We start from the raw sequence: 26517 nt of genomic DNA, 5'->3' as shown, positions 1-26517 counted from the left end.
TTCACAAGATCCATCTTATGATTGCTTGAAAATCGTGTAATCGTCCAGAAATCATGTAGGTGTATGGGGGCTACAAAGCAATAGATTTGTTGTGCTGTATACAGACAGCAGCTAGGCCATGCTGAGAGGCATTAGGTGAAACCAAGACAGGAAAGTGCACATGAAAGAAACAAGAACAGCAGAAAAAAGTCAGCAGAGTCATAATGAGAGTCCCAATACAAATCAGCATTGCCATATTAACAAATACATGGACCTGGGACTGAAAATGTTCAAGGGCCTATAATGAGAGGCAGAGGAGGTGTGGCCAGTGCTGTGTGGGTATGGTCAGAGTCACGTGGGCAAATACACCACCTACACTATCAGCCACAATGTCTCTCTAAGTACATGAAAATGTAAAAATTCAAGCATTTTGTGAGAAAACTAAAATGTAATACTTATGATGAGTTATGGCCAACTGTGTGGTCAGTTCAGCAGCTGTTTCTCTTGCTGCCATGATGATGGGCCTATTGTTATATGGGGGCCTGGAGCTGTAGCTCCATCCGCCCCATTGTTAATCTGGCACTGCCAATCAGAGTGTTTATGCAAAAGCTGGCAGAGCACCAACCTCACTGTATGTGATGGGAACTTTGAGAGGTTTGTCCCACCCAGGGAACGTTGGAGGCTGAGCTTGTATATGGAGGTAGACAACTTTTAAATTACAAGTGTCTTTGACACCCTGGGCCTGATTCTCAGTCACATGCAGATGGCTGGTGTATTAAGTCTCCACATGCGTCTCAGTCGCACAGTGTATGTGTCCCGATTGTTAATGCCCAGAGACGCAGAGCAGAATCGGATGCACAGTCTGTGGTATTAAGTGGAAGTTCCAAAGAGGTAACATGGGGGTGGATACTCCTGCAGATGCAGGAGTATCGCTGTAAACGGCTACTTCCAAAGGCACAATCTCTCACCTAGGACGCCATGTTCAGGCGGGAGAAACTGCTCCTTCCATAGGGCTTGTACAAGTGTCGATGGTGTGTCTTAGGATGCACCGAGATGGAACTGCACCGCAAACAAGATGCTGCAAGTGGGCATCTCAGTATTAATAAAATATGCTGCAGTATCAGCATAAGATGCAGCTGCGGCAAAAGATGCAGACTGCGTGCGACTCACAATCAGCCCCCCTGTGACGTGAGCAGTTGACCCACACAAGGAACCTCGGTGACACTTGGAGATGGCACTTGTCAGGATTAAGCTTCATGTTATTGGACCTGATCCTCTGTTGCACTTGGAGGAGGTGCTAATCATGCTTTTCCATGGTAGAAACCCAAACTTTCGTAACCATCAAATAGGTGTTACATGCAACGTTGAAGGGCTTAATTTGCCTGAGATATGCATACCTGCCCACTGCTGTCATGGATGTGGTTAAGATGGATGATTCTTTGTCTAGAGTGATTTTCCAGAATCTGCACTTAGCATCCAGAGGGGTGATGACCTTAGCATTGGGCATATCAGAAATCACCTGCTACATGGTTTTTAGAGGATGGTGTGGCTGCACGAGTGCTTTCCATAAATGTATCAGGTCAATGCAGATACACACAGATAGATCCTTCTTGACAGCTGCCACAATGGCAGACACCCATTGACTGGATCCCTCAATAAGGGTGATCACTCCAAGGGCAATCATGTGGTTGAGCTCTGCACTGGCAAGGGGTATGCTTGTGTGAGCACACACTATGGGAGCAAAAGATTCATTGAAATTAATTTGATAAGTGACAGGCATCTTTCCAATGGTAGTACTATCAAAGAGGTCATCAAAGTCTCTAATCTCTTGGACATCTAGTTGAATAACATAGCCCCAGTGTAATTAAACTCACCTTGATATTGTTCTGTAGATTCAGGAGCAGCTTGACATCACAGTCCACTATGTGAAACTTCAGCAGAAAGTTAGTAGAATGAATGGTGGTCACACATACATAAAGTTTATAGTAATCTAGCAGTGCCTCCTACTACAAATGACATCAGTAAAATGAAATGGCTTCCCAATCACTTCCAGGAGGATAAAGTTCTCCAATTTATATAAACATACTGTATGTTTGGCAATCTAAGTCAGTTAAGTACTCAAAGATTAAAATGTAATCTATCCCCTTAGATGGGATGTAGTTATAGTATTAAGTATAACAGTTAACATGATGTCGACATTGAACACGTTGGCACCTGCAGAATGTCAACTTGTTCACAATGTCGACATGTGAAATGCCAACATTCTGCAGAAACTGGAGGGTTAGGGCTCGGCTGTGGCACTGGAGGGTTATGGTCAGGCGTCATGAGAGGAGAGTCAGTAATAGGCACTATGGGGAGGTGTAGGGTTAGTCATACCGCAGAAAGTGCTGCAGGATCTGATGGAAATCATCAGGACGTCACGATCGAATCTGGAAGACGCTTGAGTGGCTGTAAGCGCAATATCAGATAAGTCACCACTAAACCACCCAGGACATTTTGCCGATATTCTAATCATGTTGACATTTTATCAGTGTCAACTTGATGAAGGTTGACATGGTCAATGTCAATATGCACAAGCATGTTGAAATGTTGGCTGTCAACAAGATATACAACACCCCCTAGATACCTATGAACTATGTACCTGTTTTTATAAATAATAAAAACAGCTGCTAAGCTCTTGGAAGGCACTGTTAGGATCTGCAGTTTAGCAGATCATTTTAGTTGCTACTGATATACTGCATTCATTCCTGTCTGTCTGTGTGCTGATCCCATGTGTTCAGTAAATGCTCTCTGTCACTGTACAATATCAGCTGCACACTAATTGATTTTCTTGTTTGTGTGCACAGGTGCAGGAGTCTGCCATTAGGGAGGCTTACAGGGCGTGCTTGGATTGGGCCCTGTGTCTGTTAAATTGCAGCCAGTCCTTCACTCCATGCCGGTGATAGAGTTTCTCGTACTTCCGGTTGTTCCAGTCTCCTGATTATCAGTCGTGTACCTGTGTCAGTTTACTTTGTTTGTCTACTGCCGTTTGTACCATCCAGGTGGCACAGTCTGTATTCCTCCTCTCGTGCTGCTCTTATCATCCAGACGGCATGGTGCTCTTCCTTCTCCGGAAGCGCCAATCTAGCCCGGCAGCTTGTGTCAACCCGGCGAAAATTGGCCACAACCCAGCACCTTTGGTCCTCTGGCCGTCACCACTTACAGCTAAATCGGTCCTCAAGGCTGTTTACCAACTAGGTCTAACCAAGACTAACACTCAGCGCTTAACATGCACATAAGATCTAGGCTAACCCTATTACGGCACTAAAATGATAATATTACCACAGCTAATTTATAATTTTAGAACTATTAAATATACAATCTCTTTGGATAGGGAATACTCCAAAATGGGGAATCATTAGATTCACTACTTTTTCTACCAAATTTCTTTACATAACACACAACCTCTATCCTGTCTGTGCTTACCTCTAGTGTGTATGTGTGTGAGCATGCGATAGGGAACATAGGCCCTCATTCAGAACCACTCGCGAGCGGCAGTACGCTCGCAAGTGGGTCGATGGTCCACACTGCGCATGCGCACGACGGAGGGAGCTCCGTCGTGCGCATGCACGAAACACGACGAGCGAAGGACTTTCCTTCGCTCGGAGTGTCTCATCAAAGGGGGCATGCTGTCGATGGTGACTGACAGCACGCCCCCTTTGGTGGGCATGCCGGGGGCGTGCCTGCCAGACAGAGGCGTTCCCAAGGGAGCGCCTACCGTCTGAAGCCGGCCCCACTGACATAACTAGTGATGTCAGTGGGAGTGATTTTGGCTCTGATAGAGCCAAAATCACTCCTGGCCTTGCGGTTGAAAAGCTCAACCGCAGGCTTCTGCTCGCAGTTTCGACCATCATCCTGCACGCTCGTATATGCTGTGGGTGGTGACCCACAGCTATACAAGCGTCCAGGAGGACGCTCCATATTAATGGAGGTGGGCCCTGATTCAGAGCGTGCGCTCTGGTCAGAGCGTCCGGCTCTGAATCAGGGCCATAGATTGTAAGCTCCACTGGGGCAGGGACTGATGTAAATGGCCACTATTCTCTGTAAAGCGCTGCGGAATATGTGTTTGCTATATAAATAACTGGCAATAATTTTATATTTGTTCAAATTTTTAAAGCCACCTCAAAATACCCCCAAAGCATCTTTTTTCCTACTTTTTTTTGCATTTTTCATTTTATTTGTATAAAAGTAAACAAAAATGTTTGCTTTTTATAATTGTTTTTTACTTTAAAATAAATAAAAAATGCACAAATCAGCCATTTAAAACCATTTAAATTAGAGATGAGCGGTTCGGATTCTGTGGAATCCGAACCGCTCCGAACATTGGGGATCCGAGTCCACCCGAACCCTGTTCGGGTGTTCACCGCCTGACTCGGATCCCCGTTCGGGGCCGAACGGCGGCCGCCTGATGTCGGATTCTCACTAGAGAATCCGACATCAGGTCTCCTCGCGTGTAGGGCAGAGCGCAGTGATAGCGCTCTGCCCTACACAGACACAGACACACAGCCGCCAGCGGCAGCTGTGTGTTTGTTACAGCAGCCAATGAGAGTCACACAGACTCTCATTGGCTGCTGCACGGAGGGAGCCGGCTGGAGCTCACACATGAGCTCCGTCTTCCGGCTCCCTCCTCAGCGTGTGACAGAGCGGACGGCGCGGGAGCGGGGAATCAGGTAAGTTTTATTTTTTTTATTTTTTTACTTGTCAAAGGTCCGGGGGCGCTACTGGGGGGGGGTCTGCTACTGGGGGGGGCTATACTACTTGGGGGGCCATACTACAGAGGGGCCTGCTACTGGGGGGGGGGGCTATACTACTGGGGGGGGTCTGCACTAATGGGGGGGGGTCTGCTACTGGGGGGGGCAATACTACTGGGGGGGCCATACTACAGAGGGGCCTGCTACTGGGGGGGGCTATACTACTGGGGGGGGTCTGCTACTGGGGGGGCCATACTACTGGGGGGGATCTGCACTATTGGGGGGCCATACTACAGAGGGGCCTGCTACTGGGGGGGGCTATACTACTGGGGGGGTCTGCACTACTGGGGGGGGTCTGCTACTGGGGGGGCCATACTACTGAGGGGCCTGCTACTGGGGGGGGCCATACTACTGGGGGGGCTTACTACTACTGGGGGGGGCTGCTACTGGGGCAGCCTACTACAGGGGGGGGCATACTACAGGGGGGGCCCATACTACAGGGGGGGCTACTACTGGGGCAGCCTACTACTGGGGGGGCCTGCTACTGGGGCAGCCTACTACTGGGGGAGCCATACTACTGGGGGGGCATACTACTGGGTGGCATGCTAATGGGGGGCATACTACTGGGGGGGGCCTGCTAATGGGGGGCATACTACTGGGGGCACTGCATAGTGGACCCTACTACTAAGGGGACTGCATAGGGGGCACCACTGCTGGGGGACATTGTGTAAGGGACACCGCTACTGTGGGCATTGTGTAAAAGGGTCACTACTGTGGGCATTGTGTAAAAGGGGCACTACTGTGTGTCGTAACATAAATAAGAGACACTACTTTATGGTGTAATGTGAATCAGGCCCTATGTGCGGTGTAATGCTAATAAGATTGTGCACTGTGACTCCTAGGGCCGTAGCCCACTTTGTAAACAAGTACTATGACTCTGCTGGCCGTACCCCACTGGGTGGGTGCCCTACTTTTCATTTCTGCCACTGCTGTGTGGCAATGTGTCATAGATGTGCTTTATACTGTGGTGTCTGTGTTGTTGTGCCGCTGCTTTGTCGCTTAGTAACCAGTCAGGTCACTGCAACCTTTGGCCAATAATGTTGAAAACAATATTATAAGCTGTGATATGGTCTAAATTGACTGGAAATTAATGTTATTGAGGTTAATAATACTCACTAGAGAATCCGACATCAGGTCTCCTCGCGTGTAGGGCAGAGCGCAGTGATAGCGCTCTGCCCTACACAGACACAGACACACAGCCGCCAGCGGCAGCTGTGTGTTTGTTACAGCAGCCAATGAGAGTCACACAGACTCTCATTGGCTGCTGCACGGAGGGAGCCGGCTGGAGCTCACACATGAGCTCCGTCTTCCGGCTCCCTCCTCAGCGTGTGACAGAGCGGACGGCGCGGGAGCGGGGAATCAGGTAAGTTTTATTTTTTTTATTTTTTTACTTGTCAAAGGTCCGGGGGCGCTACTGGGGGGGGGTCTGCTACTGGGGGGGGGGCTATACTACTTGGGGGGCCATACTACAGAGGGGCCTGCTACTGGGGGGGGGCTATACTACTGGGGGGGGTCTGCACTACTGGGGGGGGGGTCTGCTACTGGGGGGGGCAATACTACTGGGGGGGCCATACTACAGAGGGGCCTGCTACTGGGGGGGCTATACTACTGGGGGGGGTCTGCTACTGGGGGGGCCATACTACTGGGGGGGATCTGCACTATTGGGGGGCCATACTACAGAGGGGCCTGCTACTGGGGGGGGCTATACTACTGGGGGGGTCTGCACTACTGGGGGGGGCCATACTACTGAGGGGCCTGCTACTGGGGGGGGCCATACTACTGGGGGGGCTTACTACTACTGGGGGGGGCTGCTACTGGGGCAGCCTACTACAGGGGGGGGCATACTACAGGGGGGGCCCATACTACAGGGGGGGCTACTACTGGGGCAGCCTACTACTGGGGGGGCCTGCTACTGGGGCAGCCTACTACTGGGGGAGCCATACTACTGGGGGGGCATACTACTGGGTGGCATGCTAATGGGGGGCATACTACTGGGGGGGGCCTGCTAATGGGGGGCATACTACTGGGGGCACTGCATAGTGGACCCTACTACTAAGGGGACTGCATAGGGGGCACCACTGCTGGGGGACATTGTGTAAGGGACACCGCTACTGTGGGCATTGTGTAAAAGGGTCACTACTGTGGGCATTGTGTAAAAGGGGCACTACTGTGTGTCGTAACATAAATAAGAGACACTACTTTATGGTGTAATGTGAATCAGGCCCTATGTGCGGTGTAATGCTAATAAGATTGTGCACTGTGACTCCTAGGGCCGTAGCCCACTTTGTAAACAAGTATTATGACTCTGCTGGCCGTACCCCACTGGGTGGGTGCCCTACTTTTCATTTCTGCCACTGCTGTGTGGCAATGTGTCATAGATGTGCTTTATACTGTGGTGTCTGTGTTGTTGTGCCGCTGCTTTGTCGCTTAGTAACCAGTCAGGTCACTGCAACCTTTGGCCAATAATGTTGAAAACAATATTATAAGCTGTGATATGGTCTAAATTGACTGGAAATTAATGTTATTGAGGTTAATAATACTCTAGGAAGAAAAAAAAGACCAATTTATGTGATTTTAGCTTTTTTTGTCAATTTTTGTAAAAAAATCCAAATCCAAATCCAAAGCCAGTCACCGCAGTTTGGCAAATCCAAATCCAAAGCCGGACGACGAATTAGAACCAAATCCAAATCCGGCAAAAATGGTCCGGCGCACATCCCTAATTTAAATACTTCCAGTACTTTCCTTATGCCCACTAACAGCCTTCTGTATCATCCCACTTTTTCATGAAATTCTCATCACATCACATTTGGCTGACTAATCACAAACCTCCACTGCAAGTACTGCGAATAGGCATTTTTAATTGGACTGGAGAATTCTTGGGTGCGCGCATTTGTGCAAAGTCTGCGAGTTTCATGAAACAGACTCGTACCTAATTGGATTGACCTCTATATTTGTAATACTTTGTTATTGGATGAACTATTGAATAATACATAACAATAATTTCACTGAATCGCTATACACAAAGTTGTGATTGTTATAAAACAATTATGTTTAATATGTTGTTTTGTTTGTATTTTGCAAGAGCAGTGTGATTGCGAAGTCACCTCTGTGCATGTTCTGCTTGTCACAATGTACATTTTTCTGTGAAAATTCCCAAGTGCACAAACAAAAATGTGAGTTATACGTCACTCCTGTAGCTCCCAGACATTACATTCTAGATTGCACTGGTTCCAAACCACGTAAAATAATTTTCAAACATTCGCACACTTTCCCGGTTACATCTAAAAGCAAAATTCATGAAAAAAAGGGTTTTAGGTTAGTTTTTTCAGTTACAGTAATTTGCCAATTTTACATGTTGTGTAGCAGCAATAGGAATGTTTATACTCTAGGTCTGGACAGCTTATCAGACTATTCAAAGAAGATGATATTATCTTCTTTAAGCAATGACACTCTAGCTGGGTACACACTGACAGATACATTGGCCGATCGGCCAATATATTGGGTGCCCGTCGGCCAGTGTGTACCAGCTATATGTCTGTGCACGATGTCAGTCACAGACATATCGCGTCGGCTCTGCTGCACAGCCGATGGCATATATATCTGCAGATATAAAAAATGGAAAGACAAAGAATTGTATATTGTGGTGCACAAAGATCAAATTAAATAAAATATAACTTTTATTATATATATTAAAATATAATCTAATGGTGCATACACACAGTCAGATTTGTTGACAGATATGAACAATAACGATTGGAAAAATAGTTCAATCGTTCATATCTTTGACATGTAGGGCATGCATTAACCAACGATGCGCGTGCCCGCATGTCAGATAACGATATCTGACATCAACTGTGTTTGCAGTAAGATTTGAACGATTTCATTCATTTTAAATAGTGTCAGAAATCGCTCATCGTTGATAAAGTCGTTCAAATCGTTGATGAAATCATTCAATCGCTCATCGTTCATAGTTATCGTTCAACGAAATCGATGACCATACAAATCTGACCATGTGTATGCACCATTAGAATGATTGCAAAATAATATTATAATATATAAATGATGTGAATAAAGAAAGAAATGGTGATTAAAAACTGCTGTGTGCAGGGATGCCGCTGTCTGTGTCTCAATTGTTATGGTTTGGATGGATCTCACTGCTGCGTTCGTGCATCTGTGACTTATTGATTTCATTTTCTCAGGTGCATGCGCACTACCAGTGAGCCCTATGTCGCCCACTGATGCCCCCTTTGCACTGCACCGCTGCCATTGCTCTGCACCACCGCTGCTGCCGCTACCCCACACACCTACAGCCTGTCCCTGCAGCCGTCTCGCACTCTGCACCTCCCAAACCACCTCCTGTGTGCTGTCCCCTCCTCCACCTGCATTACTGTACCATTTTGGTGCCCTTCTCCCCTGCAGGTGGCCCGGTTTGCTCATCCAAACCCTGATAGTTAATACATTTTAAAAAAGCTATGAAATTCCGTAGACATAAAAACCTTACGGTTTCACATGTTCCATTAAGGCTGCTTAGACATGATCTGAAAAGTCACGAAACCTATTGAATTTCTGCCACTCAAACTCCAAAAAGCAATGAAATTACGATCATTAAGGCTGACGCCTTAATGGACGTGTTCCTTGCGTAATACAGATATGCCATGAAACCATGTGGTTAACTGCAGATTCAGCATTCTCACAGAGTGAGATTGCCGTCACTCACAATATGGTGGAGCTGCTAATTCACAGAATTGTGTGCTCATTGGAATACACACATGCAGTCTATACAACTGATGTCTGAGCAGTTATGTGGCACACACATCCCACTCAGTGCCCACAATCTTCCCATTCAGTCACCACAAAAATTTCGCTGAGTTCCATCATCCTCTCACTCCATACATCCATCTCACTCATTATACACATTTAGCTTCCAAATTGCTAAAACTATCATACTCTGTCTATACATGTACACTATCTTCGCCTTCATGCTGCTATAACTTCCCCAATCCCTACAGCTGTGTGTTCTCCCAACTGTGCTAGTCTGCATGCCCTGATCCACACCAATTTGTCTTTCCCCATGTACACCGCCCTGTCTTCCTACATCCGTGCCACTGTGTTTCCTTCCATCTGCACCACTCCCTTGCCCCCAGGCATGCCACATCAAAAACAACCAGCGATGTGCGCGCCCGCTGGTCGTTTTTGACATCTATCATCGCCAGAACATGCTGGTCAACCTGACGTTGTCCGGTTGACCATGATCGGGGATGATTGATGTTCCTACACTGAATGACTGATCGTTCAGTGTAGGCACATCACAGACTGTGAAATGACTGCATGATTACAATGTCGTAATCTTGCTCTCGTTTCAGTCGCCTAGTGGATGTGCGTCTTAAGAGCACGGTAGAGCTTATTTCCCTTTCATGCTAAGGACCTGGAAGTGACGTGAGTGGGGGCGGAAGTGAGATTCTATGCCCATAAAGTCCACCTAAAGAAACTTGTCCCCTCGCTGGCCCGCTTCACTTACCACGCTTTGGGCTCGGTGGGCACAAGATTATATTCCCCCTCTGTGTCCACGTGGATGGTAGGAAATGCCATTGGACAGTAGCTGATGACGTCAGGGTCCTCTCTGTGAAGGGCATCTAGACCAGTGGTCTGGGATCAGGGGTAAATTACCCCACTTGGGGTAAAACTGAAATTCCTGGGGGTAATGGATGCAGGGCTGGAGGTGCACGTGAACCGGGTGCGCCGCTGCACCCGGCGCCAGTGACCTCCTGCCTGGCGATGCAGGGAGGCTCTAAGCCGGACGCCCGATGAGATGTTATTACCAGCGGGCGCCCGGCTCCTTCCCTGCAGCGTCGCGTTAGCCGGAGGCTGGAGTTCTCTTCTGTCCAGCTTCCGGCTCTCCCCATGCGCACTATGGGAGAGACTTCATGACGTCTCTCCCATAGTTCCGAGCAGCAGCCAGGCGGACAGGACGGCGGAGGATGCAGGAGCGGGGATTAAGGTAACTTTTTTTTTGTACAAGTGGCACTACAGGGGCATAACTATTTGGGCACTACTACAGGGGCATAACTATGGGGGCACTGCTACAGGGGCATAACTATGGCACTGCTATAGGGGCATAACTATGAGGGCACTGCTACAGGGGCATAACTATGAGGATACTACTACAGGGGCAAAACTATGGGGGCATAACTATGGGGGCACTACTACAGGGGCATTATCACTAGTATAGAATTTTTTTCCCTTCAAATCAAGGGGGTAACGTCGACGTATCTAAATATATTTTGGGTAAAAAAGTTCCCTGACCCCTGATCTAGACACTACCCTAAGAGCACCAGCAGAAGTGCAGCACCACTTGCGATTTATAATACTGCAGGAATCAATACTGGGAGAGCACCACCACTGGAGGAAGTGTGATACTGCGGAGGATCGTAACAACATGTAGTATTTTTGGAGCTTGATGAATTTAGGTCCCCAAATCGGGAACTGTGTTCCAAATCTCGGATCAGACCCAGGATTTAGGTGTAAAAGCAGTAGGAGCATCTCGTGGACAAGCAGGAAAAAGTCCCAGTATTACTAGCTCTCCTGCCTCCTATGTACGAAGTGAACCATCGACCCTGCTTCAATGCGGGCTACGGTATATTTATATCTTTTGAGAATGCAGTAATCAGTGTTTTGTGCCAGTATTTATGGCAGCAAAATGTGATTTATGGTAGAGATGTCAACAGACACTCAAGTGTTTTGGTTTTGGATCTGGATATAAAAATAAATGCTGAAAAGATTTTAGAAACAGCTAAAATCATGTAATTTTTTGCAATCCAAAACCTGAAATTCGGACTTAAAATCTGCATTCCAAATCGCTGGAAGATCATTTTTTTGAATCCACTCAGGAGATTACAATCACGACTCAGATCTGTCTGGATTTACAAAATTTAGGTGGATTCGGATTCCTGGAGAACCGAACAGCACATCTCTAATTTATGGTAAATATGCTCCTTAAAGTATTAATATATTAAGGCTTTAATACATCATAGAGCACAACATCCCCTTTCCTTAGCAGAGAGCAAACAATGCAATCAGTAGTTTTCACCAAATGCACATCAAATATTTCCTGTTTGTGCTCTTGTCACCTGTGTTATTTTAATGAAAAATAAACTACATGAAACATATGTGCTGTAGTTTTTGTGTCTCTGTGATGTACTGGTTATTGCTGTCTGACACTATAGTAGGAAAAACAATCATGGTAAGAAATGACTGTTGTAGAAAGAACTGGTTTATCTGAGGTGAGTGGTGGTGATGACACATTTGTGACTAGACAGAAAAATAGTAGAAGTGTCCCAGGTAACATAAGGCAAGTACAGTAGGTTGCATTTTGACATTGAGTTACTTTAATTTACTTAAAACAATACATTATCCCGTACTTTTGGTATGGATATTCTACAAATATATTAAACATATCAACAAATTATAGGGAATGTTATAACTTAAAAAAAGACATACAATTCCACATATAGCAAGAGCCCCTCTACCTTAATGTTAAATTGCATCAATGCAGCAATGCACTGTTTCTTTTGGGCAACTTAAATCAGTAATACCCCTTTTCCACCCAAATTCCGTGTCTGACCCGGAGTTGGAACAGGGTTCCTGTCCGGATCAGACCCGGAATTTAGCCGGCGCCGACTCGGGATATTCCAGAGTCGGCACCATTCACACCGCAGTCGGGTCTGCATAGACCCGGCTTTTCTGGCGTGAAAGTGGACGCTTGGAGATGACATCATCTTCAAGCGCCACTGAAGCCGGACCAAATGGCCAGCTTGCGGCGCACTGCAGGTCATCAAGACCCGGAGTGCACTGTAAACACAGTAGGGTTTCACAGGCTATGCCCGTGTTAAACCCTGCTATTTACCTAGGTTGGATTGCCGGGTCACTCGACCCGGCGATCCAACCCTCACCCCTTTTACACCAAGGAGCTGCGCGGGTTAACCCTGCAATAACCCGGGTTTTAGCTTCGGTGTAAAAGGGGTATAAGATACCTCCCCTCCACCTGTAATGTCATAACTCCTATATACTACAAAGCAATGAACATGCTGGTGCTGTACATTTTACACATTCATTTCCAAGGGTTAGTACAGAAAAACACAGGGTGCTGTACATATTCCATGGTGCATAACATTTCCCATTAGCCAAATTAGTTTAGAAACTAAGTAACCATTTATTGAACTACAACAATTACAGTATTCAGGGTAGAGGAGATTTCCCATATATTCCTCACAAAAACAATATATATAGTATAGTGACACAAAATGATGGAGAAACCCAACACATACTAGCAAGGAAATGTCACTGCATCATACCAAGACTTTCCCTTAGACTGGATGCTGTTTTCTCCATCTGTTCTATGTTCCACTGACATTGCCTTCTGTTCAGCTGTGCCTTGTTCAGTTGAGAATGCAAACGTTTCAATATAGCCTCACACCTCTTCTTTTGCACCTGTAATAATTGAGTTACTATATGTAGTTAGATTCTAGCATTTGTTTAGGTGTGTTTAACCATTTGTTTAACATTCTGTGTGACACAATTCTAATTAGTTCTAATTACATCATGTGATATCTTCATTCAAAATAGATTGACATGTACAGTAGTAGTATGACTCACTTGTGATAATATTAATTTTCATACTATCACACAAAAATGTATGTACTCATCCCACACATCATCATAAGACTCGCACACCTCTGACATTCCTTCCAGACCAACACAATACTTAGGGGGAGATGTATCATAGCTTAGAGATAAATAAAGTAGAGGGATAAAGTACAAACCAGTCAGCATCTAACTGTCCTTTTGCAGGCTGTGTTTGAAAAGTGAGTTAGGAGCTGATTGGTTGGTACTTTATCTCTCTCTAATTTCTCTCTCCATGCTTTGATACATCTCCCCCTTAGACACAAAGCCAGAGGCATGAAACCAGAGGTCAATACTACTTTAAAATATCATTGGCCCCTGACCATATTCCACATAACTTGGCCTTCTGATGATTTGCAGCACAAGTTGGCAAACGACAATTAATTTTGTTGGGAGTGGTTGGCTTCTGTTATATAATAAATCTGTGGATCACAGGGAAAAGCAGCTTATATGATTCTAAAGGTGCACACACAAGTAAAGATTTTCTGTCCAACCATCCAACTAGTTGATTGGTTGGAATGAAAATCTGGTAACGTATGGGAGTAGATGGCGGCAGAGCAATAAATCCACCCTCCTCTCTTTTACTATATAACAGTGCACAGTCAGAAGTACATCAAGCACACTCACAGATTTCCACAGTAAAGCCCTAATCCCAGTGAGCACAGGAAAAGGGAAGGTGTACAGTTCAGTCACACAGTGCAGTGAGGCAGCGTGGAGGAAGGAGAGGGACGTGCTTGCTGTGCAAAGGAAGGGGAGTATCTAGGACACTGTCTGGCTCCCACTGTGTGGGAAAAAAGTAGAGCTCATGAATGCACTATAGGGAGCACGCCATGCCCCCTGCTCTAGCTGGGTATGAAGGCAGCTGCCCCCCCACAGGGATTTGTTAAACTGCAGGACTACTAATAATAATAATTACACCCCTGCCCCCCGCGGTGAGCTCTCTTGCTTTAGATACTAAACTAAAGGCACTGACAGGCACCTCACCTTTGATTCAGCAGCTGAGCAGCACCACCTCGGCTCACTGTCTTCTTCCTGTATTGTCGGCTCCTCTCCCCCCTCTCCGTGCATGTCACATGATCACAAAGCAGGGGAGGAGGAGACACTGACTAGCAGAGTGGTGTGCTGCAGGTGCTGGCTGGCTCCCGGCAGTGGCAGCAAGCAAAATGCCTTCTGCCCTGCTGTATTATACATCCCGGTTGGCGGCCGGGCCCTAAGCGCGTGCCTGCGCTTCCTAGCGGTAAATCCACCTCTGAGTCAGACACTGCTTGCAGAGCTGGGGGAGGGGCCACACCATGAGCAGTAAGCTGCACAGAAATAGAGCTAATAGAGGCATATCTCATGCCTTGAGCACTGATGGATACCTTGGATGTGTCACGTGACCAGGAAGTGTTTAGAGATCGGAGCTCAGTCAGCTCAGCAGCAGCAAGAGAAGACACAGTGATGCAGGTAGGAGAATGAATGGACACTGCACTGAAGCTTAGAGTAGAGAGGGGAGAGTTACAGTGAGTAGGGGATGAGACAGGTTCTCAGACCCATGTCCACGTGTGTCTCCCCAGCCAATGACCTCACCATAGGTCACTGGGGAGGAGTAATGCCCCATGATCATTAAATAATACCCCCAGGTTAGTCTACTTGTACTGGGGGTGGGGAATGAGTGGTAATGCCCCAATAAAGTAATTTGGGGAGTTGGGGTAAAAGTGGTGGGTAAAATTGTAAGAAAAAAAATTTACACCGGTCACATGGGAGAAGGGGGGGGGTTGTTCAGAAAAAGGGATGTATTACAGTGGGTGTGAGGGTTTGACACCAGGGTCTCTTTATCACTAAGGAGGTGGGGGTAATGTTAACAGAATCTATTGTCACCAGGGAGGTATATTGTCAATAGGGGTGCTAGGTAATTTTACAATGGGTACTTTTATAATTAAGCTATTCCAATTTTGGAAATTTACCAAGTTATTCCCAATTGAAATGATAAACAACTACTGTGAGTATATATTCTTACTCTGCTTTCTGCCATTGATACTCACCTCTATTTGTTTCCTGAGCACAGCATGTTTGTCTTTTTCCTCTAGGTATATTTTCTTTTTTGCGTTTACAGATTGTCCTATTGCTTTGACTTGCTCGCTTATATTAAGGATTTCCTCCTAGTGATAGAGAAGAATTTCATTGTTTGAATCACATTTGGAAAATAAATAAATCTACTGCTGACAATTTCTAGTAGGTAATGAAATACACGATTACATATTTATTTCATGGAAGCATTCTGTAAATATTCTGCAAAAGCTATTTAAAATTCAATAAAACTGACCACTACTGCTAAACAGTATTGATGATAGTAATATTAATGAGACAGACATAAGGATATTATTACAAAGAACTAAGGATCAGATAGGGTTCAGGTCACCATAAGGGTAAAAAAAGGGGCAGTATGGGCCAAGTGGTTCCTCTGCCGTCAAATTCTCTGTTTCTATGTTTATGTATAATAACGCTTAGCCCTAAAGTAACACACTAGTACCTGGATTTAGTAATGCCTTTTTAATTAGCTTCCTGTTCATATTTCTTGTTGTTTCCTTGTGCACAGTTGACATGACTTTGTGATGTCTCTTCACGTTAACCTACCCTATACCAAGATCGGCCTATTATCAGACTTATCTACACGCCTTTTACACTATGTTAACCATCATCTATCTCAATGAATAAGCATTTTATATGGAACCCAAGAATGTTATCTGCTGATTTTGGGGGTGGGGGAAATAGTTTACTGTATTCACCATTACTCTAGTACCTTACATTACAGATCACTAGTACCAATAGACTGTACTAGGGGTAGAACATACCAGGAAAATTTGTCTTTAATGTGTAGTACAAACTAGAAAAAAAAAACTAAATATCATCATGTACAGTATTGCAAAGAAAAGTATTGACAAGAAAAACCATGTAACTAAAATACAATTCTAGGCTTGAGAAAGCACATTACACAATAATGGAAATATCAACAGCGCAATAGAGGAACTGATTAGCAATATAAATTTAACAAATAATCTAAAATATTCATTACAATACATTGTTGAGAGGAGCTATGAGGAAGTGTACTGTATGTCCTTGGACTAATCATTTCTCAGCACGCACCATACAACATACTGTACACACTGTATACTTAATATCATACTTGCCTACTATTTTTTCAAAATACTCTTATATCTCCTGTATTAGGCTTATCTTAAGTAGGCATGATATTTAAATCATATGGAAATGCCCATGGGATCATGTCAATAAAGAGGCAACTTAATTAAAATAAAAAAATAATGCCAAAAATGTAGGCATAAAGTGCATAAAAAAATGTGCAAGTTGTATAATATGCAGAATTGCACATACTGTAGTAAATAAATTTTGTATTTCTGTCAGTTTTGTAAATTGCTATGTAATTTATGTAAGCTACCCTGTAGTGTGTCATTGGCAATTCTATAATGTGTGCAGAGAGTGCAATGTGTTAGATGACAACAGGGCCGGATTAATGGGAGGGCGACAGGGGCGGCCATCCCGGGGCCCCCACACACAGATGGGCCCCCACCACTAGAGCACACAGGGGGTTTTTCTGAGTACCTAGAAGCCCCCCTGTAGGACCAATTACTCCTTCTACCGTTGCTGAAATTGAGGCGGAGTCAACACGACAATCCCCGCCCCCATATGACCCCCGAATCACGGCAGTACGTCGCGGGTCCTAATGAAGCGCGCACTGCAGCAGCTGCATAGAATGTAAGTGTACTGTTTTATTATTTATATATGTGTATGTGTTATTGTATATACAGTATATATTAGAGTGTGTATACTGTGTATGTATGTGTATATATGTGTGTATGTGTTATTGTATATACAGTATGTGTTAGTGTGTGTATACTGTGTATGTATGTGTGTGTGTATATATCTGCATGTGTTATTGTATATACAGTATGTGTTAGTGTGTGTATACTGTGTATGTATGTGTGTATATATGTGTATGTGTTATTGTATATACAGTATGTGTTAGTGTGTGTATACTGTGTATGTATGTGTGTATATATGTATGTGTTTATGTGTATATATGTGTTATTGTATATACAGTATGTGTTAGTGTGTGTATCAGTGATCGCAAATACGCGCTATAGCGTATTTTACCCATATATGAGGACCGGGGACTCACTTTTGCAAAATGGGTGGGTCCCCGGGGACGCGCCCCACCTGGCTCCCGATCAAATGATTGATGTCTCCCTGGCCCGGACAGGGAGGACTATAAAAAGTGTAGGTGGAGCCAGCAAGCCCAAGTTCAGCCGCAGCACCTTTCTTTCCTTTGATGCTGCAGCACCCAGGACTAGAGGGCAGGTGGCTGCTTCCCCAGCATACGGAAGGCACTGGCAGGAGGTATGCCCTGGTGGCCGTACAGTCCCGGCACCTAGCGGCAGGATGGCCCTGGCGGCAGGACAGACCCAGCAACCAGCTACGAGATGCCCCTGACAATAGGTAGGCCATGGGACCCGGTGGCAGGACAGTACCGGCACCCAGCAACAGGATGGCCCCGGCGGCAGGATGGCCCTGGCAGCAGGACAGCCCCTGCATCCAGCAACAGGACAATCCCGGTGGGAGGTAGGCCCCGGGACCCAGGGCAGGATGGCCCCGGGACCCAACGGCAGGATGGCCCTGGTGGCAGGACAGCCCCGGCGGGAGGTAGACTCCGGCACCCAGCAGCAGGATGGCCCCGGCGGCAAGACAGTCCCTGCACCCAGCAACAAGACTGCCCCGGCACCAGGTAGGAAAGCGCTGGCACATACACGACAGGTGCTGTGGTGGTGGGGGGCTGAGGAAAACTTCCTGCGGCTGCTGGTGCTGCCTCCCCCAGTTCTGCCCCAGTTGCTATTTACCAATACCCCCTTCCTACCCCAGCCCTGCTATTTACCAGTACCCCCTCCCTACCCCAGCCCTGCTGTACTGCTCCAGCTGCTATTTATCAATACCCCCTCCCTACCCCAGCCCTGCTGTACTGCCACAGCTGTCATCAACCCTTCCCCCTCCCTACCCCCCAGCACTGCCTGCCCCTAACCTCTCCATACCCCTAGTACTTCCCCAGCTGCTATTCACCCTTACCCCTCTACCCCAGCTCTATTGTAACTGCTACCTGCCCCCAGCACTGTCCCAACTGCAGCCTGCCCTCACCCCTCCATAATGTATAATGGGACCCAGAAACAGTGGAGTAGTTCAGCGTGATCACTGGTGTATACTGTGTATGTGTTAGTGTGTATGTATGTGTTAATGTGTATATATGTGCTGGTGTGTGTATACTGTGTATGTATATGTGTTAGTGTGTATGTTTATATGTGTGTATACTGTATATTTGTGTTAGTGTGTATGTTATATAAAATATATATGTTTGCTACATATATATTATATATGTGTGTTCATGTTTAACGTGTGGCTGGGGAGGGGGGTAGGCTCTATGTGGCTTGGTTGGGGCCCCCACAACAGTTGCCCCAGGGCCCCCACAAGCCTTAATTCAGCCCTGGGTGACACATTAGTGATATTACCTTCTTGCGGCTCCTAGTGTGCGCAGTGATTTTCTATATTTCCTATTTTTAGGAGCAATTCTTGAGACTTGTAAAGTTGTAATGCAGTATAAACAGGAGCAATTCTTCAGACTTGTAATGCAGTAGCAGAAACTGCAGGATGGGCTGAGAGATTTTAAAACAGTAGCAGTGGAAGAAGTACTGTGTAGCCAAACTCTGAAGCCAGCATTAGGGATGGCCATTGGTGGGGTGTCCATCGATGGGCCCAGTGGTGGTTACCATTGATCTCACAAAAATCATCTATGGTGAATCATCGATGGTTTGTACCCCCTTAAATGGCCACCGCTGCTGGGGGCATGCCGGGCCACGGGCCAATCAAAACTGGGGGTCGGGGCTAACTTGTCAAGGGGGAAAAAACATTGGCTGCCACTCATCCATTGATGGCGTAGAACCATTGGTTCTCTGCCATCAATGGCAAAACTAGTTACCATTGGCTGGTTACCATCAATGTTCTGAAGACATCGATGGTCAATGACCATCCCTAGTCAGGAGAAAGATACAAGAATACTTGTCAAGAAACACAGGTACAGTCACAGAGACTGACTTGCAGAGGAAACTTGAGGTCCAAACCCAGAGAGTAACAAATGGATCTAGACACCTGGACAGTGACTAGATACAGGAAATACTCTGTTGAAAATCATAGGGAGAGCAGGAAGCAAGAGGCCAAGATCTGGCACAGGAAATCTGCCACAGAGTAAAGGTGGGTACACAACTGACAGATATATCTGCAGATCGAGTGATTTGCAGATATATCTGCAGATGATGGTCGTTCATACACACAGAACGGCCATCATCTGCTTCTGCCCTCGGGTCCTGGCGGAAGACCGCCCGTACACACTTGCTGATGGACAGATATGTCTGCAGACATAAACAAGGGAAATTGACTAGAGAGCAACTTAGCAGGTTCCTACTTACTATATCTAAAGTGCAGTGCAATAAATTAATATACAAAAGACAATCATAAATTCATCTATAAATGTATCAGTGCCGTGATATTTGAATAAAGTGCAAGTGCTATGTCTCAAATATAACTGATAAGATGATGTAATATCGATAAAAATGATAATGGTGAACAGTGATGATAAGTCAATCAGATAAATATATATAAAAAATATATTTAATAGAGTAAAAACATAGAGAAAGTAATCCGCATTGTATAAAACATAGTCAGATATAAAGAGTGAAATAAAAATCAAAATACAATAAAGAGCTGCTTATCTAGTTTAAAAAGGTAAATAGTTCATGTAGCAGGATATACAGGCTCCAACGTGTTTCATCTGCTTAAGACTTCATCAAGGGAGTGGAAACATAGTGGGGAGACAGCATTTTTATACCCCACTAATAGGGACTAATTAGGAGCAGTTAGGCACAATATCCGGTTCCTGCTCATTTGTGCACTTAATACAGTTCAAATTAGACTGATTCAAAGAATGACATGTAGTTGTCCATATAGATAATCTAAATGCCATCATAGTATTCTAAAAATATCAATTTTAGAAAATTAATCAATAGTAGAACCATCTGCCTTGGAAGGGCACTTCCGCCCTGACATCGCGTGATCCGGTGCAGCTTCCGCCCGAGCGCAAAACGTTACTTCCGGCTAAAACCACGTGTCTCCATGGGTACTTGTCCTTCCTTCTGCCCTAACCAGTGGCTCGCATCAGGTATCAGTCTGACGATACTCCGCCCGGACTCTTTCACTTCTGCCCCCTCACTGGTTTTGCGGATCATGTGCAAAACCTCATAGTGCCTGCTAGTCTTCTTTGTACACTAGCATCACGGGCCCTTTTAGGATGGTATATCATTGTGATACTTCCACCCTTCGTTCCAACATGGATAATGTACCTTATATGGTTAAAGAAGGCTTTATGTTAGTTCACAAAATTCGTGAATCAAAATATAAGGAGCACACCTGATTATTGAAAACTTAAAAAAATAACTTGAAAGAGACCCACTATAAGCAAAATATTGATAATATTGCAACCAAGACAGAAATAAATAAATATATGCTATTTAGATTGAATATCTCAAAAGAATAGTCAAAGTCAATTGGGTTTAATAATCCAAATAAATGTGAATAATTAATTGTCTTCTAAAAAAAACCAAATATAAAATAGTTATTGAGCTTCAAAAATTCTTCCAGTTCGATATCATTCCCAATTCTTCCAATGTCATTGCTCTTTAAATCACTTCCATAATAAAGCTTCTGGACAACATTCCTTGCATGTTGGTAATAACATCTACTACACCCGGTATTCTCAGGAGGTCTCCCATCCAAGTACTAGCCAGGCCCAACTATGCTTAGCTTCCAAGATTGGGTATCAACATAGTGGTATGGCTGTAGATGTAATATAAACCCATGCTAATGCTCCAACCTTCCTTGTCGTCCATCCTCTTAGAGAAATGGAGCGATTTCGTAGCTCTCATTGAAGCCCAATGGGGCCAATGTATTAAGGCCCTGATTCAGAGCTGGACGATAGCACTCGCTCTGAATCAGGGTGTCTTTTTTTTTTCATGGAGTGGCCCCCCGGCCGCTCGCATAGCTGTGGGTTGCCACCCACAGCTATAACGAGCGGCCATGATGATGGTCGCGATGGTCAAGACCATCGCGACCATCGGACTTGCGACGCGACCCTTGTGGTAGGGTCTCATGGCCGCAAGCCCCAGAGAGATTTCGGCCGGAATCTCTCCACTGACATCACTCGTGATGTCAGTGGGGCCGCCCCCAAATGACAGGCGTTCTCATGGGAGCACCTCCGTCTGGGCAGCCACCACCCCCCAGCCCAGCCCACCAAAGGGGGCGACCTGTCACTCAACATCGACAGCTCGCCCCCTTTGTTGCGATACCCGGAGTGACGGAGTGCCCGTCGCTAGCCGGGTCTCGCGCATGCGCACGACGGAGCCGGCTCCATCGTGCGCATGCCCTGTGGGCCACCATCAACCCGGTTGCGAGCACTCAGCGCTTGTGACCGGGTCTAAATCAGGCCCTAAGTTCAAAAATCCAATACATTTCCAATTGAGACAGTAGATTACTTAAGTCTCCTCCTTTTAGTCCTAGAATCACATGTTTGATAGCTTTAAATGTTAAATATTCTGGATTTGAATTGTGTTTGGTGGTAAAATGTTGTGAAACAAAATGTCCTTCTACTTTATTCCTGATGTTCCTAATGTGTTCTTGTGTCCGAATTTTCAAAATTCTTTTAGTTTTGCCCACGTATTTCAAACCCCACGTACATTCTAGAAAGTAGATAACTGAGGTGGAGTTACAGTTCACAAACTCCTTAATCTTATACTCCTTTGATCCATTAAAATTGGTGAAAGTCTTCTTTGTGGGTGGAGAAATTTACAAGTGTTACAACGTCCACATTTAAAACACCCTAGACATTTTGGGATCATGCCCTTATGTGGTGAATTGGCACTTCTAAGCATACTCAGGGCCAGTAGGTCTTTAAGATCCTTATACTTTCTAAAAACAATTTGTGATTTAGATGGTAAAACTTGTTTTAAAACGGGATCCATCAGAAGAATGTTCCAATGTTTGTTCAAAGATTTCCTAATTCTACTCTCATGTCCATTGAATGCTGTGACAAACGGAATCATAGTATTTTGGACCTTTGGTTTATATTCCAAGAGGTCCTATCGAACCAGAAATTTAGTTTCATTCATAGCTTTTTTCAAGAGTTCTTCTGGATATTCTTTCTCCTGGAACCTATTTGCATAAAGTTGAATCTGATCATCACATACAGTACCTTCTTATCACTACAATTCCTTTTAATTCTATGGAGTTGTGAGTATGGAATGTTTTGTTTCCATTTATTTAAGTGGCAACTCTTAAAGTGTAAGTAACTGTTTGTGTCAACACCTTTAATAGAATTCTTGGAAGAAATTGTATCTCCTTCACCGGTTAGAATTAAATCTAAAAATTCAATGGCCACTGAGTTAAAATTGGATGTAAACTTAAGATTCATATTATTATCCGCGATGTGTAATAAAAATTGGTTAAAAACCTCTTCTGATCCTTCCCAAATAATTAAAATATCATCAAGGTATCTTTTGTATAGTATGATATTCTTGATGAAGGGGTTATTATTATAGATATAGTTTTTCTCCCAGCACCCCATAAAAAGGTTAGCAAAGCAGGGAGCAAAGGTCGTCCCCTTTGCCGTCCCACAAACTTGTTGACAAAATTGATTAAGAAATGTAAAATAATTATGATTCAATATAAAACACATAAGATCACTAAAAACTCCTTGTGTTGGGTACTAATTGAATCATCTAATTCTAAAAAGTGTCTGGATGCATTAGCTCCCTTTGTATGTTCAAAGAAAGAAATGAACACTGCGCACTGGACTGTGAGGCTAGTGTATATGGTGAGCGGCTGAAAAACAGGGTGTGTCAACCCTGAAAATAACTACTAAAATTATATAACAACTTAATCAGTGCTCAACCTAAATGAATAGCATGTGATGTTATTGCTTAGTGTGTTGGTGATGAATAACGTATTCTGTCCAATTATAATGAAACAATGAGATATAAAACAAAAACTTTACTTAATGATACTCATAAAATAACACAATGATGGTTACGTCAGGTGAATATGGTCTCCATAAAAAGAAGGACCAAAATCATGGATCATTAGTCACACTATGTGGTAGAATGAAAATGCTGTTATAGCATGAATAAGTACCATACAATATAGTCACTGATAACACTCTAATGATACTGAGACCCTGGAAAAAATCAATGGTAGTGCTTGTGGTACAGTAAGGTAGCGGCGTCCTGCTAGAAATATTGAGCCAATGTTAATTGATGCGTACTGAGCTGTAATGTTCTTTATATTTAATGGTCGGCTGAGTGGTGGCTACTTGCTTGATCTTCTGCCCGGGTAGGAGAAGAACCACTCAGTCTGTCAGTGCAGGTGCTCCGGACCAGGTAAAAGCAGGCTGATCCCCGAGTGAGTGATAGGTCTAGTGAAAGACCTTATCCTGCACTCTGGATACTAAGCCTTGCAGTTGCTACGTCAAAGGAGGGGAATAGCTGGACGTGGCCGTTCCCGATCATGATCCGCTGCCCCCTCCGTACGGAGACTCACCTGTCTTCCTGATGCTGTATGTGGTCGGATCCCTCCTCCTCCCGTGCTCTGTCTCCTCTTGCTGGCGGCTGCTGGTGTGCGATCATTGCCCTTGCTTCCTGGTGCTTCCGTATTGGCTTCCTCGTAGTGTCACGTGTGACTCGCCAGTCACGTGATTATTTTCAGTATTGAAATAATGGGTCTCAGTAACTGGGTCCTATTAACAGATAGGTACTCTGGATCTGTGAGACTTAAATGGTAGTGTCCACCAACGCGTTTCGACCTCGGTTGGTCTTCCTCTGGGAGTTGTTGTAATGGAGGATTTGGGGGTTTTAAATATAAGTAAGCCCCCCGCCTCCAAGTCTGATTGGTTACTGAGGCATACTTCTGATTAGTCAACTGCACATTCACTCAATAACCTTGAGTGCAGTAAGACAATTCTTCCTTGTTAATTCTGATTTGTACCTGTCTCCAATGAATGGTGTAGTAGTACATTTAACAGTCTTATATTAACCAATATAAAGTGGATTATAACAACCATATGCATTAAATGTACCTGATGGGAATATCTCACTTGTGTATCAATTAATAACCGGGATGAAAAAACAATAGATATATCTAATAAATCAAGAATGGTATATAGACAGTTTACTTTAAATCTGTAGGATCAACTTGAAAAATATATTGAAACAAAAACAATAATGAGATAAAGATAGAAAGATAATGAAATTAATTAATAATTAAAAATATAAAATTATAATGAAAACGTGGGTTTTAAACCTACAAATCTCCAAATTCTGTACTCTGTAGGTAAATCTGTGAGTGTTCCAAAAAAATTTTTGTTGAATAGTCTATATTGAAGCATATAAAGGAATACGATGATTGTGTGTATTCGTATCCTAACTAGCCACAGATAATGGACCTCACTTCATTATCTATGTTTAATCCATGTGGTGCCAGAGTGTCCATTGTTATTATGGCTCTTAGTTCTTCTTTATTTATGTATTTAATATAGTCCCCTCCTCTCCAATAGGCTTGCACTTTCCTTAGGCCTGCAAAAATTAGTCCCTTGGGGTCTGACTGAATCATGGAATTTTTTATAGTGTAGGGAGACTGGATGTTCTTCACAACCGGCCACGATGTTGCGTATATGTTCCCCTATCCTCTGCTTCAGAGGGCAAATGGTACGTCCTATATACTGTTTTCTGCAGGGGCATTCAAGTACATAAATGACACCCTTGCTATGACACGTCATGTGGTCCCTAATAATCCATTTGAATTGATTGGATGTAGAGATAAACGAGTGTATGGGTTTTGTACTTTTTACTCCAGTTCTGGTGCAGTTCTTACATTGTCCACAATAATAGTACCCTTTATTTCCTTGTTCACCCCTATTCCATAATTGGGTAATGGTGGTTTGTGTCTGTTGTGTCGGGGCTATATGGTTCCTGACTAGTTTTGTTCTGATATCAGCTGCTTTGCGGAATATAACCTTAGGGTCTTTAGGTAATATTTCTGCTAGGGTGTCATCCTCGAGTAAAACTTTATTATTTGTTTTACACGGGTTGCTTGGCTGCTATAATCAGTAACAAAATAAATGTTTTTGAAGTCGTCTGCGTTCCCTTTTTTATCTTTATATTGTAGTAACGAATCTCTATCCATCAATTTAAACCTATTGAATGCTTGGTCTATTGCTTTTGGTTCATATTGTTTTTCCTGTAATTTCATTTTTAATTTATTGCCTTGTTGTATATAGTCATGGTCTCTAGTGCAATTACGCTTTATTCTTTGAAATTGACTGACTGGAATGCTGTTCAACCAGTTAGGGTGATGTCCACTAGTTGCCAAGATAAAACTATTTATGTCTACAGACTTACTGTGCGTATTTGTGTGGATTTTGTCATCCGCAATGAAAATGTTCAAATCTAAAAATGTCACTTGAATTTTACTGTAATGAGTGGTAAATTGAAGGTTGTAATTATTGTTGTTAATGTAACCAGTGAACTTCTGTAATGACTCCTCATCTGCTTGCCAGACAAAGAATACATCATCTATGTATCTGGTCCAAAGGATGAGGTTTGCGCCAAATTCGCAATTGGCCCATATATGATGATCTTCCCAGTGGCTCATAAATAAGTTCGTGTAACTTGGCGCAAACCTCGTCCCCATCGCTGTACCAGTCACTTGTATGTAGAACTCGTTGTCGAACCACAGGTAATTGTGAGTTAAGATGTACCTAATGCTGTTGATGATAAAATCTCTCTAGTCCGGTGTCATGGATGGATCATTGTCGAGGAAGTGTTTAGTACTCTCGATCCCTAATGTATATTCTATGACTGAATACAATGAAGTGACATCGCTTGTGCCAAGCCAGTAGTCATCTTTCCAAGTGATGTTGTTCAATTTG

The 26517-nt window shown here is 44.3% G+C and overlaps 1 protein-coding gene and 1 pseudogene across 1 annotated transcript in view; both read right to left on the bottom strand.

Moving 5' to 3' along the window:
- Nucleotides 1-13106: 13106 nt before the first annotated feature.
- CCDC122 (coiled-coil domain containing 122) overlaps nucleotides 13107-26517 on the bottom strand; it is a 51183-nt gene continuing 37772 nt past the window's right edge. The window contains exons 3-4 of the mRNA XM_088476899.1: nucleotides 15473-15589; nucleotides 13107-13256 (exon numbers count right to left, since the gene is read on the bottom strand). Of these exons, the coding sequence (XP_088333025.1) occupies nucleotides 13107-13256; nucleotides 15473-15589 (267 nt within the window). The remainder of the gene's footprint in view (nucleotides 13257-15472; nucleotides 15590-26517) is intronic.
- Nucleotides 21277-21385, bottom strand: LOC148543221 (5S ribosomal RNA; annotated as a pseudogene).

The sequence above is a fragment of the Taudactylus pleione genome, unplaced genomic scaffold (genome assembly GCF_031769625.1).
Source record: "Taudactylus pleione unplaced genomic scaffold, aTauple2 ptg000005l, whole genome shotgun sequence".
NCBI lineage: Eukaryota > Metazoa > Chordata > Amphibia > Anura > Myobatrachidae > Taudactylus > Taudactylus pleione.
This window is presented reverse-complemented; position numbering and strand designations above follow the sequence as displayed.